The sequence below is a fragment of the Caretta caretta genome, chromosome 22 (assembly GCF_965140235.1).
Source record: "Caretta caretta isolate rCarCar2 chromosome 22, rCarCar1.hap1, whole genome shotgun sequence".
NCBI lineage: Eukaryota > Metazoa > Chordata > Testudines > Cheloniidae > Caretta > Caretta caretta.
Genome location: NC_134227.1, coordinates 17,587,059 through 17,602,861, shown reverse-complemented (window position 1 = coordinate 17,602,861; position 15,803 = coordinate 17,587,059). Strand labels below are relative to the sequence as shown.

The window sequence follows — 15,803 nt, the reverse complement described above, 5'->3', positions numbered from 1 at the left end:
TTGTCTCCACTAGAGGGCAGGCTGTCCCCAGCCAGCTGTGAGGGCTGGCCCTTAGGAAAGCAAATTCAAAGCCCTTGAAATCAGTGCTGAAATAAAGAGGCAGGCAGCTGTGAATCCAACACACGACCGAGGGATTTATTGTGCAGACAGAGGCTCTTTTGTTGTTCTTCCCCCTCCCCCTGGAACAGCATTTCTCCTACACCAAACTGTGGAAACACTACAAATGTTCACAAAACAAGACTAGGCCATGCCAGTGTGGGTTGGCTGGGTCTGACCCCCCCCCCCCATTGCATTCCCCGTCAGGTCACGGCTGGCTGGTGGGAGATGTACACGGAGAGATACCTGAGCAGTACATCTGGGCAGGGTAGTGCACCGCACAGTGGAAAAGCAGGGCGCGGGCCGTCTTGGAAGAAAGCAGCTCACCTTAGCCAGCCACCGGGGCTCTTGACACTGCAGCAGCCTCAAGCTCAGCACACACAATTGGAGAGAGGGGCACATTAGGATTAGCTGGGGCCTGACCCCATCCCCACCTCCAGTCACCATTAGCCCTTCCAGTTCCACCAGGTGAGCTCCCAGTTCTTGCCCTGGTCAGTTCTGATGCTTATGATCTTGGCTTCCCATTGTCTCACCTGTGTGGCAGGGGGCTGAGGGGGACCTCTGCTCCCCAGTCCCACAGAGGTTGTTTTAGCCCACCCCTGGGTGAGATGCCTTTGGCGCTCCGAGAGAGCTATGTAATACCCTCTGCCATCTAGCCTGCCCCTGCTAGGTAGGTGGGCTCAGGAGAGTTTCTGCCCTGGTAAGTCCTGGGGCATCGATCCCCAGCTTGCTGGAGGGAAGGCCTGGTCCAGACCCTGTCTCAAGCTGGGGATGCTCTCTCAGCTTGGGGTCATTTTGTGGTTTGTGGTGCATTAGCTCCCCCTACAGCTAACCACCATCCACAGGAAACACCTGCCTAGGCCCTTTAGGCTCCTAATGAGAGGCAAGGCCATGTTAAGGGACAGGCCTGCACCTGAGTCTGTTAACCTGCAAGGGAGGAAGGCTGCAGTGGGAGCAGGACTGGGCTGAAGGAGGAAACCATGGTCCAGTCAAGGAGTGGAGCCAGGCACGCTGGTCTTGCTTGTGCCTCGAGTCAAACCCAAAGGGTGGCATGCAGGGATGAGAGCCTGTGGCTTGAGGGCAGCCCCAGCTCCTGCAATCTCCCCCTGATCCCCAGTGGGAGACAGCTGTATGTGTTAATGGGGGTATGTGCCCAGAGCAGCTTTGACTGGGGCCAGAGTGGGAGGTGGCAGCTGCTAGGCCCCCTTCCCTATCGGTGTATCTCCTCTCTCCCCCAGGATGGTGACTTCTTCTCTGGGAGCGAGCTGTCCCAGTTCTAGGATTGGCAGTCAGGAAAAGTCTGGCTCCTTTAAGAGCTAAGGACACTCTCCCAGGGTACATGAGTGTCTCTTCACCCCCCACATGCTGGGGAGGAAGGAATATGCAGCTGCTATCTGGGTCTCCGCCCAGGGGACCGCAGCCTGGAGATCACACCCAGCAGTGCAACTGACAGGCACTAACTCAGCAAGGGGTCTCCCTTCACAGCACACAACTGTCTTCACTGAGCAGGGTGAGCTAATGCCTAAGGAGCTCTAGGCCTCGGCACACTGACGACTTTAAAGGGCTACTGCCTCAGTTTCTTAGTTCAGGATTAACAAAAAAAACCCAAACAAACCCCAAAACAACCAACTCCTATAGTAACTGCCATCCCCTGATCTTACGGTGAGGACGTAAGCCCAGCAGAACGTGGATGTGATGGGCAAATGTTCTTATGCAGGGCTGCAGATGAGCCTCTGTCCTAAAAACCTTCAGCACCCCTTGCTATTTCAGTGCTGTGCCCCCCCCCCAGCTCTCTATCCCTGCACCTCAAATGTGAGACCTTCAACACCCTTTGCTGTCTCTGTAGTAGGGTGTCCTTGTTGCTCTCAGCCCCAAGACTGATCTGTTTCAATGCTGGCCCTTTCCTATGCAGGTGAACCAGTCATACCAATGATCATGGCTTTGTGCAATACGGAAGTGTTGGCTGCCAAAGAACAGGCTGAGAGCCCACCAAATTCATCTCACCAGGCAGGATTCAAACCCAGCTCCCCAGAGGTGAAAAGCTAGTGCACCGTACTCTATCCCAAAGCTTCCCATTTGCCTGATGTTGCCTAGGTCAGGACAAGTCTTTACACTGGGCAACCCTGCGTTGCTGAGTGAACGTCTGTTCTCCAGGCTGGGGTCGTGGCCAGGACTCCCCAGTTGGTCCCCTAACTCTTTGACCCTCTCTCTTTTACCAGTCAGGTCTGGGGGGCCTGCTGGCTTTCCCCCCTTGAAAGACAAAAAATGGGACAAGAAAAGCTGCTCCCTCGAGGCTACAGATCTCCCTGCCACCGGGGCAAACAAAAACAAAACTTGCTATGGAAGAAGCTGCACCATCTAGCAGAGTGCGAGGGAATGCCGCCATGCGTCGGATCCTTTAATACTGCTTAATACCCCCACCCCGGCCCCCAGCGTGTTTCGGACATGTGGTGTGATGGCGAGGCAGCGCGGGCTCGGTAGATATACAGATATAGACAGAGATATACACAGAGATTTCCTTGGTTTCAAATCGTTCATCGTCTTCTCTTGCAAAGGGCCACGTTTGGGCGGTGGGGCTCGGCTGGGCGGTTCGGTCGCTCCTTCCCTTCACAGGGACACGAAGTCCACAGCTTGCAGGAGTGGCAGGGACAGGAGCAGGAGCAGCAGCCACGAGGTGTTCTGAATCAAGAGGCTGACGCCAGCACATTTCTCCAGCTTGTCTGCCAGGGCAGGGGGAGGGGAAAGAGAGAAGAAGCAAAAATGAGATCCCTGGGGAAAGAGGACGGATGGGGTGCCGGGAGCCGGCACACCTGGGTTCTCTTCCCGGCTCTGCCACGGACCAGGTGGGTGACCTTGGGCAAGTCACTCCCCCTCCATGTGCCTCTATTTCCCCTCCCACTCTGTGTCTTGTCTAGCGAGACTGCAAGTTCTTTGGGGCAAGGGAGCACTTCCCACTGTATCTGTCCAGTGCCTGGCACAAGGGGGATTCTGACCTCGACTGGGACCTCTAGGTCCTACTGCAGTACAAACGAGAACGATCAAGTCAGTGCTCCATCCACTCCCCTGTCCTCTCTCTGACAATGGCCAGCACTAGCTGCTTCAAAAGCGGGCAGAAGGAACCCCTAGGGGACAACTAGGCAAGATCCTGCCCATAGGGAAGTACCTTCCTGACCCCAGGCCGAGAGAGGTGGGGTGTGAGGTGCTTTGTGGCGCTCTGGGATGGGAAGAGTCCTCTCTCCAGCAGAAAGCTGACAGACGCTATGTTCCAGGTGGACAGCCTTGGAGGCTAGAGTCCCCTCCCTACAGAACAGCCACAGGGTGGGCAGAGGTCAGGCTAGTTTCCCCTAATGCTACCCTGCTGATCTGTCCTGGGGGCCAATTAATACCAACTATGATGGGTTCTTTTGGGTGACATTAGCAACTATCCACTGAGACTCACCAAACTCAGCACACGTGTGGGCCACCGAGCAGCCAGCAGACGGAGACAGTTCTACAGATCTGGGCTAGGTTTGAACAGGCAGCCGGAAGGCACAAGGCTCCGATCTGGCCCATTCCCCAGCGCAGGGCTGGCCCTAAGATTTGCAGGGCCCAGTGGGAAGCTGGATGGGTGGGTGCCTCTGATAGATATCTGCAAAAGGCACAGGGCACTGGAGGGTGAGAAGGGTTTGGCTCCAGGCAAGGATGTGTGTGTGGGGAGGGGTGACTCCGTTGCTGGCCCTGCCCTGGCTGCAGTTGGTTGGAAAGTACATACAGGCCTTTATCTAACAGGAGCATTGGGCAAAGGGCTCAAATGGTCAGAGGGCATCAGGTGGGCCTGTGAGAATCAGTGCCCCTTGTGTACTGGTGCCTTGGCCCATCAGTAGTAGAGCCGGGAGGACAGAGGGTGATGCACCGTGCTAGGTCAGCGAGAAGCCCGGGGTGGTAGGGTCCCCTCCCTTGCCCACCTTTGATGACGGTGATGTTCCTTATCTGGTTGCCGGTGTAGTCGCCAGTGATCTTCAGCTCGCAGATGTAGGTGCCCTCGTCTGCGGTGGTGAAGTCGAACAGCTGCAGGCACAACAGGTCCTTTGACAGGGTGACGTTGGATCGTGCCTTGAGGCTGTTCTCGGGGACGTTCAAGGTGGTCTGGATCACACGCTTCCTGTTGTCCTTGAACATGCTGAACTCGTAGGTCAGGGGGTTGGCGGTCTTGTTTTCGTAGCGGCAGTCCACGCGCAGGTTCTGGCCCAGCAAGCAGGCGCTCAGTTCCTTGATCTTCTGGCAATGGGCAGCCTGCAGCACTGGGACAGGCCAACAGGGTCAGGGGAGGTGGAGCGGGGCTGGCGGGGGGGAGGGGGGTGAAGGCAGGAGCACCCCTGCAGTTACCCCTTGCTCCAGTGCATGCAGCAGTAAATCCACATGCTATGGAGACACGTCACAGTTTCTGGCTAAATCACACGCACACAGGGCTGGAGAAGCCAAGACTTGCTGCTAGCAAAATGAGGGCTGAGCTACCGGAGACTCTCCGTTCGCCTGCAGCAGTAGTTTGGCTTTTAACCATTTTGGTTGTGCTGCTGGCGAGTGAGCTCTCTCCCCACGAAGCCAGTGCATTCCACGGTGGGGTCACTGCAAAGTAGGACAGATCATAACACCCCCCGCCCCCCAGTGTCCCCGGTAGGGGAGGAGGAGGATTCAGCTGGCCTGGCTTTCTCTGGAGTGAAGCATTTATTTAGAAGTTATGTCTGGTCTCTCCAGCTAGCACCACTTATGGCGCATGGCCACTAGATGGCAGCATCATTGCACCCCTGGGCCCCTACCTGTCAGGAGGACAGCGACGCTGATGGTGGGATTCATCTTTCCGCCCGCTGTGCTGGGGCCGTCAGCGGTGGAGAACGGCGAGGGGGGCCTGAGCAGGAAGAGAACATGCTGGTTAGTGACCCGACAGGGATCTGTGCGACCCTACGTGCACACCCACAGACAGGCGCGTGACCACACCCGGGCGTGCCCATAAATCCACACGCAGGCTGTTTGCCAAGCAGAAGAGGGCACTGTAGAGTCTGGGGGCAGAGTTAGAGACATTCTGTGCTGACACCAGCAGGAAGGTCACCCAGTCTGGAGAGGTCTAGATCCCAGTCAGCAGGATACTTTTTTTTGCAAGACCAGCAGCAGGGGCATGCACAAAGGGGGGAGCAAGCAGGGGCACCCCCCCCAATAATCATCAGGGGCACAGAATTCCAGCCCCGGGGCCACGGTGGTGGAGAAAGTGAGCTCCTTCCACCCCAGGGCTGCAGAGAGGAAAGCGAGGGCCTGTGGGAGCCGGAGAAGGAAGAGCAAGCTCCTGCTGTGAGGGGTGGGAGCACAGGATGTGTCCCCGCAAAAGGGGTCAAAGTTAAATTTCTGTGTACGCCCCTGAGCAGCAGCAAGGAAATACCAGACTGATTCATTCACCCTGAGTGCTCTGTGGAATTCTTAACTATCTGATTTTCTTCCACCCAGAGAGAACAGCCCCATCTGTGCAGTCTTTGCATAAAAGGGCTTCCTGCAAAGTACAGCTTCCATAGGGCAGGGACCGCTCAAGTCTCATTTAGTCCCCAGGACACTTGTCCTTCTGACGCCTTTGACTTTCTGCGGCCCCTATGCATTCGATCGACTCTGCTTACCTCTGGCAACTCCCAGAGATCTCCTGACTCACCCTAGGCACCAAATCCTACTCCCTCCCAAAGTGCAAATGAATCCCAGGGGTATGTGTGTGGTGGATCGGCGCCTAAACGGGGCCCAGATTGGCCCTGGGTGGCCGCATTTGGGCTCCTTACAGTCCCTGCTCCTCTCTTCGGCTACTGTCTTCAATGCAGCGATATCTCTGCTTAGCCTAGGTCCAGGGAGAGCCACCACTGCGCCGCACACAGCAGCTGTGTGAGCAGCTGATGAGTGGGCCAAACTCTAATTAGAAGCAACGTCTCCCTTGCATGGGGACGGGACTCAAGCTGTGGATAACATTGAAGTCAGTGCTGCAATGAGGACAAGCCCCTAGCCTCACCCATCTTTTCCAGATCCCTCTGCACAGAGGTGGATTAGGGGTTTGTGGGTCCCTGAGCCGAAGCAAGTGGGGGCCCCTCCCCACCCCTTCCACCTGCATTCCCCCCTCCCACCACCCTGGCTGGGGAGAAGGGGCTTGCCCTGCCCGCCGGTCCTGCTGGGGACGGGGGTTGGGGCGCAGCGGCTTGCCCGTCAGGTCCGCAGCCCGCCGCTTTCCACCGCAGCACTGTCACAGGAGGAGCTGCTAAGAGATCGAGAGGCTGAGAGGAGGCGGGGGATGCGAAGGGAGCGTGTCTGGGCTGCGCTGGGGGCTGGCAGCCCTAGAAATGTGTGTGTGGCAGAGATGGGGAAAAGGGGGCTGTTTGCCGGTGGGTGAGAGTGTGACAGAAAAGGGATGTGGGTGCAAAGGGTGTGGCTGTGTGTGCTTGCGGGGGGCAGGGCAGGAATGGAGCAGTCCTGACCCAGCTCCCCAGGGCCTGGAGAATGCAGGCAGCTCTCCCCTGCTTCCTATGTTGGTTTGAGTAAGGCCCAAGCTCAAGATACGTGTGTGGGGGTGTGTGTGTGTGTGGGGGGGGGGTGTCCATTCACAGACACCCTCCCCCGTTTGCAGCCCCCGATCTGGAAACATGCAATGTTCCTTGATTTAAAAACCAGACAACTCCCCCGACCCCTTCTCATTTAGAAAAGAAAAAAAATTGTTTAATTATAAAAATTCTCCTTATTCCTTCCACCAGCAGCCATATCCTGAGCATGTGCAGCAAGGTCCCTCTGCTTCCCCTCCCCACCCCCGGGGGCCTGAAAACATCCCCCCACTCCAATGAACCCAGCCCCAGGGACTCCATAGCGTGGTGACCACAGATGTCTTTGCTCCTACAGCATCTGTCATCAGCAGCTCTCCAGGTGTTCTACTGCGGAGCGCAGGTATCACCTGCCTCGTTACACAGAGAGGGGATGTAACCACCAAGGTTACATGGCCAGTCAGCAGCCAGGCCAGGAAAAGAACCCAGGAGTCCTTGCTCCCAGTGCCCTCCTAATTGCTAGCCATTCCCTGCCAGAGCTGGGAAGAGAACCCAGGAGTTCTAGCCACCAGTGCTCCCGCTCCAACCTCAGCCACCACCCTGATGGGCGTGGTAACAAAAACTGCTGACTCCAGCCCTGCCCACACCCACCTGACACATCCTGAGCCCCCCACGGGGACAGGCTGGGCTGGGTGCTGATGGCCCACGGGCTATAGCAGGGGAGCAGAGTTCAGATCCCGGCAGGTAAGTAAACCAATTTCCAATGTCAGTGAAATCTCGACATGAGGACTGGCCTTATTAGGCAACCTCCTGCCCAGCAACTGGCCTCTGCTCGCCAAAATATTGACACCCCCCCCATCGCCCATGGGGCAGCCTGAACTGAACCCCAACGGCAGAGAGACTGCACAGGGGCTGGCCCCCGGAAGATCTGCAATGGCGTGTGTAGGGATGGCCACCTGCTTGGCTGAGCGGACGACCCCAGGAACCTCGATGGCCAAGGTGTCTTGCAAGTTGAATGCAATGTGTCCTCTGGCCCCCCCATGGCTGTCCCGCTCCTGGGGGGTTCTAGTGACCCCCAAGTGAGTGTGCTGCTGATTACAGGGCCTGGTTTATTTTTATTTCTGTTCCAGCGTTTTTAGCACCCCCCAGGCTGTGCTTTCTGGGATCCAGTCTGCTCTTGTCTCATCCGGGTGGGAGCTGGGAGTCGAGTCACCAGAGGGGAGGAGGTGGAGAGGAAAGAAGGGATGGGGGAGGAGGAAGGCAGCAGGGGTGGGCTGAGAGGGGCACGGGGCAGAGAGGCGGGGAAGGGGTTCCCTGTCTCATCCCGAGCCCCTCCCACAATCTGCTCCCAAGCCCTGATCTGCAGCCAGACCATCCACCCTCTCCCACCACCCCACCCCACCCTGCTGGGTCACCCTCTATCTCCCTCATTCTCCTGGCTTCTCCGGCTGCTCCCCCCCCATACCAACGCCCCAGTATTTTGCAGTCATGCCCCCTTTGGCAGGCTGCAGCGACGCGCCGGGGAGAGACACTGCACCATTCTGCGGCGCAGCCTGCGGCGCCGGGACTGCGGAGCGGCTGGGCTTTGCACTGGTGCATGGCCACGGCTCGCCACTGCAGCCCTGAGCGCTCTGGGAGCATCCGCAGCGTCGCACTACCAGATGGGGTCCCCGCAGCACTGCCTGCAGAGCTGGGGGGGGGGGGGACCAATGCAATTATTCACCCCGCCGGGAGCCTGCCCCGGCTCCACTCTCTCTGCTCCCTGCAGGAGCTGGGGGAAAAGGCAAAGGAACCCGCTGCACTGGGCCAGGAACCCCATCCCCAGCAGGCTGGAGAGAGGGCGGGGCGGGGCAGGCAAAAGCTGGCGAGCAAGACAATCAGACGGACACGGGGCTGCGTCTCTGCAGAGCAGCCAGCCCCCGGCCCCAATTCCCCGGCTCTCCATCACCGCCCCCAGCTCCCTGCGCCTCTCAGCTGCGATCCTGCCGAGCGGCTGCTGCACTGTCTCGCCCCCTGCCCGCCGCCTCGTTCCCCCAGCTCAGACCCCAAGCTGCGTCCCCCGCTCCGGGCTGCCCGGGCCAGGGGACCCCAGCGGCCCCGCATCCTCACCTGCCCGGGGGCTGCGCTCAGTCTCCGCCCGCTCCTGCTCCTGCTCCTGCTTCTCCTCCTGCGCCGCTCTGCTCTGGTGCGCGCTGCGCCTGCAGTTTGGGGTAGGGAGGCGCCGGCGTCCCCGCGAATCAGGAGTGGGGCTGCCTGCCCAGCTCCACCCCCTGCAAGCCCCTGCAGTGGGGACGGCCCTGCCCTCTGCAGTCCGGCTGCTTCCCAAGGCCTGTTGTCAGCGCCTGGCAGGCTCACAGCCTGGGCTAGTGGGAGCCAGGCGGGCCTGGCTGGGGGCCAGGTGCAGAGGAAAGAGCCCTTCGAGCCCATCTGCCCCGTAGCCCCGGCACCGCCGAGATGCCAAGAGGGCGTTAATGGCACCCACTGCACCCACGGTGGTGATCGCTGGGTGCCTGGGGCGGTTAGGGACATGGCAGCCCACGTCGCTACCCTCCAGGGGCATCCCGCACATGGGAGGTCCCAGGTGCACCCCCTGACGCTCCCCGCATTCCACCCCCCTGTGCAACGAGGGCCCTGCTGCCGGCGTCTCTTTTGTGCAAACAGCCTCCTGCTGGCATCAGGGGGTGGGAGGTGGGGCACTCAGGATCAGGGCCCAAACCCATCCCGGCTGGACGGGCTGAAGACCTTGCGCCCTAGGACTGGAAGCAGATGTGAACACGGCAGGGGAACCGTTGCACAAACCACCGCCTAAGCCGGCCCCGCCCAATGGGACAAGACTTAGGGCAGCAACGACTAACCGCGGAGATGAGGCTGACTGGGCTGAGGGCCCCATGCCCTCTGGCCCAGGCACGCGCAGACAGATAGGAGGGACTGCTCCGGCCTGGCGCCAGCACCTGGGCCACGGAAACCCCAAGAAAGGGAGCGGGGAAGCGACTCTCCTGGCTGGAGTCCCACTGCCTTGCACCTTGAGTTGTCAGTTTCTGCTGTGCACAGGGAGCCTCAAACCCTCCCCTCACAGCAAGGCCGGGGGAAGGCCGAGCCATGGGCTGGCGTTTGACAGGTGGCAATGGGGGGACAAAGCGTAAGGCAAGGGCCATGCAGCACCTAGCCACGTTCGCTGCAGACCCAGATCGGGCAGGGCAAAAGCTAGCACCGACTGAAATTTTGCCACATCCCTCCCTCTACCCCCACCCACAACATTGTGCCACTCCCCCTGCCCCCAGATATACACCCACACCCACGGCCCTACACAGACTTGGATGAAGCCACAGCCACCTCCCAGTTCAGTTTTGGCCCCATTTTTGCAAATGAGGGGCTCCCTTTGTGGTGACGTTTCCCTGGTTTCCATGGAAATGTTAATCTTCCCTGGTGCAAAAATGTCAACAGTGTAGGAGTCATCTTATTGCACTCCCACAGGCGGACTGGTCTGATGGGAAAAGAGAGGCCTGTTTTCACTCCCAAACAGGGCCCAGACTCCCTGCTGGGCTGTTTGCACAAGCCAGCCAGTGCAAAAGCAGCTGACACCTCCTTCCTGCATTGAGGAGTGCTTAGATGACGCAGGGCTTCTGTAGCACTCGCCAGTAGCGACTGGAAGAAAATAGATAGCCCTGAGACTGCTCTACTTGACAGGGGCCGGGCTGGTGGTTGGATGGCCCCAGCGCCGGGGATGCTAGGAGGACGCCAAGCTGACACAGACTTTGCCTCCGCCATAGCATCAGTCACTCGGACACGGTTCCAGCAGCACCGGCGCACCCCTCGTGTACACAGGCAAGCGGCAGTTTGCACTCATGGAGCACGCTCTAACGCAGGCAAGGTGAGCAACACACCTTTGCACTGCGTACAGCCCAGGCTCAACCCTGGGCCGGGCCCTTGGGCTTGAGCATAAACTGGTGAAATGCCCCAAGTTCTTGGCAAGGCTGAAGCGAAGGCCCAGCAACCTCACAGGCCCAGGAGCTCAGATGCCGCTGGGACTATTGCACCTTGGCCTTTTGCCTATTCTTAGGCAGCGCACACGCCTCCAGATCTGCCCTGCCCCCAAACGGCCCCCTGGACAAGCTGCTGAACAGCTCTGTGCTGTGACGGTTGATACAGAAGTCAGATTCTGCTCTAGCAAAGGCCAGTCCCCCGGCACTGCCCAAGCACTGAGGTTTTGCTAGCTGGCTGGGCAGCAGGATTTTTGCTAGATCTACAGAATCTTATCTACAGCTGCGCTCTCACAGGGCAGCCTGGTTTCCTAGAGGTGGGGTGGGGGCCGTAAAGCTCGCAGGCCAGAGCACAGCTGTGAAACAGGAGAGGGGACATTGAATGATGTTGTTGGACTCTCTATCCCCTGGAGGGGAGTCTGAAATGCAAACAGAGGCGAGCCAGAGCTCTCCCGGCTGAGCGGAGCGGCTGACCCAAGGCTTTAATGGAGGCCCAGCGCTGTGTGAAAGACGCACACAGAGACACATCAGAACGTAAACACAACGCATACCACACAGAGGCACACTGCTGTATAACACCCGGTGACACTTTTCAGGGTTACCCGAGGGGCCTGGGGTGAATTAGGACCACCTGCTCCCAGGAAGAGGGGCACTGTCTGTGCCCACCAGGGGAAATTACTGGTGCTGTGCTCTGGGCTCCACCAGCCCTACTCTCTCCCAAGCCAAGCGAGCAATTTACACCCCGCTTTGTTACGCTCCAGTGGCCCGGCCCTTGTCTTCTGGACACCCCCAGGGAACAGTGAGCTACTTCCTTCAGGGAAGCAGTGCCCCCCACGTCACTGGTTTCACCGCAGCCCATCGCTCTCTTTAGCACAAGGCACTCAGACATGTCTATGGTAAAACCAAACAAGTCTATTTCAGAGTGTGTCAGAGCTTCAAATACAAGCAAGTGTAAGGGTTTGGAAACACAAGGTTACAGGTAAAAATATACAAAGTGCAATCGATAGCCTGTACTTCTTAGTGAGTTATTTTCCCAGCTAATAAGGTATTTCTCACCCAATGGTCAGTCCTTGCAATGCTTCCCCAGGGGCAATCCACCTTTCATGAGCCTCTCCTGCTGCCAGCGTCTCCTCCATAATGAGCAACATCCTCTGCCCGGTCTTCTTCCTTTGTACACTTACAGACTACTGTTCCCTAGCCCAGGGGTGTCCCCTATTCTCTTGGGGGTCTTTTTTCCTTGTACAGGCTCAAGCTTGCATCTGGTCCAGCCACTAAACACAAGATGTGGGCTGGCTCCACAGATGTTGATTGTTTGGAACACAGTGTCCCACTTAACATAGCTCTGGAATCGTATGAGCATTGTCATGGTCATTGGTTCCTAGCTTTGGGCAGAGACCACATGTGACCCCCATTGGTGAACCACTGAAGATGGTTGGACACAGGGAACACACCTGCCTGGGCATGTTTGTGTCACACAAATCCAGAACCGATTTCACACACAGCAACATGCACAGAGAAAAACAACAGACCCACATCAACGTGATGTAAACACACATCAACACAATAGACAAACACTTAATGCACATTACTGTAAGACACCAACGCAAAAAACCACAATTCCGCACACAAACAGTAGCCTATAACAAACACAAACACACCAAGCAGCACAACACACAGCAACACCAATACACGCATGCGATGAAAAGCGCTTGGTGACTTCTAGCCAGGAGTGAGTGTGCAGTTTCTGGGCAGCGTTATCCGTTTTTAATCAGTGCCTTTCCTTCCTGTGGGTTTTGCAGCCACTTGGACATTAAGCTCTTACAGAAGTTTATAGGCTGGAGTCTTTACTGCAGATCAGAAGCTGGCTCCCTTCCATACATCACAGAGCAGCAGCCACCCCAGCCCTCCTGGACACATTTGATGAAGAGGGTAGGACTGCTTGTTAGAGTGAGCACATACATTGCAATCACTGGCCCCCCAAGCTGCTCTATGGAGGTAGCACATAGAGGGAAGGGAGGAGAGAGGGCAGAAGGCATGCTCAGCAGTTGTCTCTTCTCTCAAGCCAGCAAAGGAATCTCATGATCCAGGCTAGCCCAAGACAGCTGGGCAGACGTGAAGCTGTAGAGGTGAGGATAAAATGGGGGGAGATCAGGTCTCCATGAAGGGGCTGGGGATGGAGGGATATCCCCTAGACACTAGGCAAAGGAGAATGACACGAAGGAAAAGCAGAGAGCTGGCGCAGCCCTCCCCGACCAGAAGTCTGCTGGAGTGATACCTAAGGTGAGAATGCACTCAGAATGTGACAGACCTACAGACAGAGGGGTAGCCAGGGCGGCACAGAAGACCCATAGACAGAGAGGTGGGACAGGGCGGCACGGACAGACCTACAGACAGAGGGGTGGGGCAGGGCGACGCAGACAGACAGACATTCTAGGAGACCAGTTCAGCTCGAACGCCCCAAATCCCTTGCCCTAACAGAGACTCTACCAGACAGATGCCCCCATCACAACACCCCCTCCCATGCCCCCATGCTGGCAGGCTCAGCAGATGCAGGTGAACAAGCAGGCTGTGGAGTCAGACCCCCCTCTCAGCCCTTCCATGTCTCAGTGGAGGTATGTACGGGGTAGGGCAGAGAGCTCACGCTGCCCACGGGAGACCTGCTCTGTGGACAGAAGAATTCCCGTGCCAGGATGCCCTGTTGGGCTCCTTTCCCAGCAGTCGATTCCCTGGAGATAAACTCAAAGCAAGAGCATGAAGTGGCACTGAGCCCCCAGCCCCTGGGGAGCCCCCTGCCCAGCACGGCTGTCGCGGTGGCAAGAACGGTGTGGCTGCATTGCAGTGCTGTGGGAAAGGGAGGGCTCAGGCATTGCCCTGTCAGCTGGGGCTATGGAGCAAGGAGCCAGGCCTGCCCAAGCCACAGCATCCACCTTGGCATCTTACCTAAGCCAGCTGCCCGCTTTGCTCCCCGCACTGCTCCCTCCTCCTGCTGCACCCCGGGCCCGCCCCGAGCTGCTGCACTCAGCCGGCCCACCTATCGGCGCTGTAATGAAGCTAAAGCTAATGGAAACCCTTGGCATCCTCTCCGCTCAGCATGCAGCCATAACCCGCCACAGCCTTCCCGTCACAGGCAGCCAAGTAGTTACTGGACCAAGGTGCTGAGCTCCTCAGGGACTGAGCAAAGAGGCCGGTTCGAGTATCAGGTAATGGAGCCAGAGATTGCAGCTCGTACCCATGCCAGTTAAAATCCCCATCCCCCACTTAGCACTGCAGCCTCCTCCACCAGTCCTTGGGCTCTCCGTGGGAGTCTCCCTTGGCCCCCAGAGCAGCGATGGGTGGGGTTCAGATGTGCTGGGTTTCTGGATTCTGTGTGCGATGCTAGCCTGCATCCAGGAGCCTTCCTGCCCATCGAAAACAAAGCTGCTTAGCTGTGGGGAAGCCATGCCCTCAACTGGGGATATAAAAACCAGCCAGGAGACTGGCTTGGCCCTATAGACACTATACAGACCTCGGCCCACATTCTGCAATGAAATGCAGTCCCTTGGCATTGCAGCACCCCTCCCCCTGGTTCTCACTCCAGTTCTTCCCGATTTTCAGCATGTTTCTTGCTGGACACATCAAATTTAAAACCAGTGAGAGATGCCAGTGCCTGGGGGCTGCACTGTGCATTCCTGGCCCCTGTGGTCGTGCTGGCCTGTAGCCATCTCGCTTCAAAGGGAACAGAGCTAGGAAGTCTGTTGGGTCTCTCACCTCCATAAAGACTATCAGTTCCCATGGGCAACAGGACTCTTTCTTTCTTTGTGCTGTGCTGCCATGTTCCACCCCAGAGCTGGCTGCATCTCAATGCTGGGGAGAGAGCCACAGAAACAAAAGATTATAAACATTTGCTGAGTAACCCTTCCAGCACAAGGGCAGGAGGAGGTAGGCAGGCTGGGGATAACGCAGAAGGAATGGATGAGGGAGAGTAGAGGACGAAGAATGGACAGACAGGAGGAAAGAGAGGAACGGCAGGGGATGAAGAGTCCATGGTGCACTCTCTCTGGAGCGGCACTGGAAGGGCCCCGTGATGAGCTGCAGTCACTGGAGCACACACAGTGGTTCCCTTTAGAAGCCAGACAACTGCTCCTCACACTTAGGTTTGCATCATCACCAGCTCCCGGGTTTGCTCATCTCGACAATTGTGAACAGAGACAAAGGCGGCATTTAACTGGGGAGAGAGATTCCCCCTGTTCCATGCCTTCCACTTGGCCAATCACCCACCCATGCCTTGGCTCAGTCCCCTGACGCCTGCCTCACGAGAGGCAGCCTGGGCCTCCCCTCCCAATCCCCTGCTCTGCCCCACAGATGTCCCCTCCTCCCAAGGGCACATTGGGCTGTGCTGGGAGGGAGAGGGATATTCCTTCCTGCCCTATGCAACAATCCACATGCCCTGAAGCATGAGATCTGATTACCTGGATAGTCTGGAGCACCGCAGAGGTTAGTGAACATAATTACTTGTAGCCTGAACAATTATTACACTTAAAAGATTCTGTATTCAGATGAAACATGCACTTGTCACAGCTAAAAGGTTCTTTTTCTAGGTGGTTACTTCAAGTTAATTGAGAAGATGAAATGGGGTGAAACACACCCAGAAACTGTATTTAATACAGACAACTACAATTGAAATCATAGGCAAGGCTCAATAGCCATGCCAAAGAGAATAGGATAAGTACAGTGTAGCGGTTTCCTGAATTGTTCATACTTACCGTCTTGCACTGTGCATACTTACAACTTATGGAGACGGCTGGTGTCACGGAGTGTGGGGGAGTCCAGGCCCTGCACCCCTCTTCCTGGGATTCACTGAGACTCTCAGCCAGCCAGTAAAATGGAAGGTTTATTGGACAACAGGAACACAGTCTCAAACAGAGCTTGTGGGTACAACCAGGACCCCTCAGTCAAGTCCTTCTGGGGGAGCAGGGAGCTTAGACCCCAGCCCTGGGGTTCCCTGTGTTCCTCCACCCAGCACCGAACTGAAACTAACCCCCCCCCCCCCCCAGCAACTCTCTCCTGCAGCCTCTGTTCACATTCCTGGGCAGAGGTGTTACCTCCCCCTCCGGGCTCAGGTGACAGGCTCTCAGGTCTCCCATCCCCAGGGCATATTCCCAGGTCAACACTCCCTCCTCCCTGCTGCATCACCTCATCACATCTCTCCCCCCTT

At 57.4% G+C, this 15,803-nt stretch overlaps 1 protein-coding gene and 1 long non-coding RNA gene across 2 annotated transcripts in view; both read right to left on the bottom strand.

Moving 5' to 3' along the window:
• Positions 1-114: 114 nt before the first annotated feature.
• Positions 115-8,892, bottom strand: THY1 (Thy-1 cell surface antigen). Its single transcript, XM_048827505.2, has 4 exons — positions 8,739-8,892; positions 4,893-4,981; positions 4,041-4,376; positions 115-2,816 (listed from the first exon to the last, which is right to left on the bottom strand). Exons 2-4 carry the CDS (start codon positions 4,927-4,929, stop codon positions 2,704-2,706), a joined length of 486 nt encoding a protein of 161 aa, XP_048683462.1. The 5' UTR covers positions 4,930-4,981; positions 8,739-8,892; the 3' UTR covers positions 115-2,703.
• A 4,973-nt stretch (positions 8,893-13,865) lies between these two features.
• Positions 13,866-15,803, bottom strand: part of LOC142069811 (uncharacterized) — a 41,780-nt gene continuing 39,842 nt past the window's right edge. Inside the window, exons 2-3 of the long non-coding RNA XR_012665791.1 lie at positions 14,357-14,452; positions 13,866-14,007 (exon numbers count right to left, since the gene is read on the bottom strand). This is a non-coding gene — a long non-coding RNA (uncharacterized LOC142069811). The remainder of the gene's footprint in view (positions 14,008-14,356; positions 14,453-15,803) is intronic.

What these genes read in the sequence shown, in the direction of transcription:
- THY1 (XM_048827505.2), bottom strand. Translation starts at nt 4,929, where the DNA reads ATGAATCCCACCATCAGCGTCGCTGTCCTCCTGACAG. An exon ending in CGTCGCTGTCCTCCTGACAG is followed by an intron (nt 4,377 to 4,892) that starts GTAGGGGCCCAG and finishes GGCCTGTCCCAG; the next exon opens with TGCTGCAGGCTGCCCATTGC. An exon ending in GAACATCACCGTCATCAAAG is followed by an intron (nt 2,817 to 4,040) that starts GTGGGCAAGGGA and finishes CTGCCCTGGCAG; the next exon opens with ACAAGCTGGAGAAATGTGCT.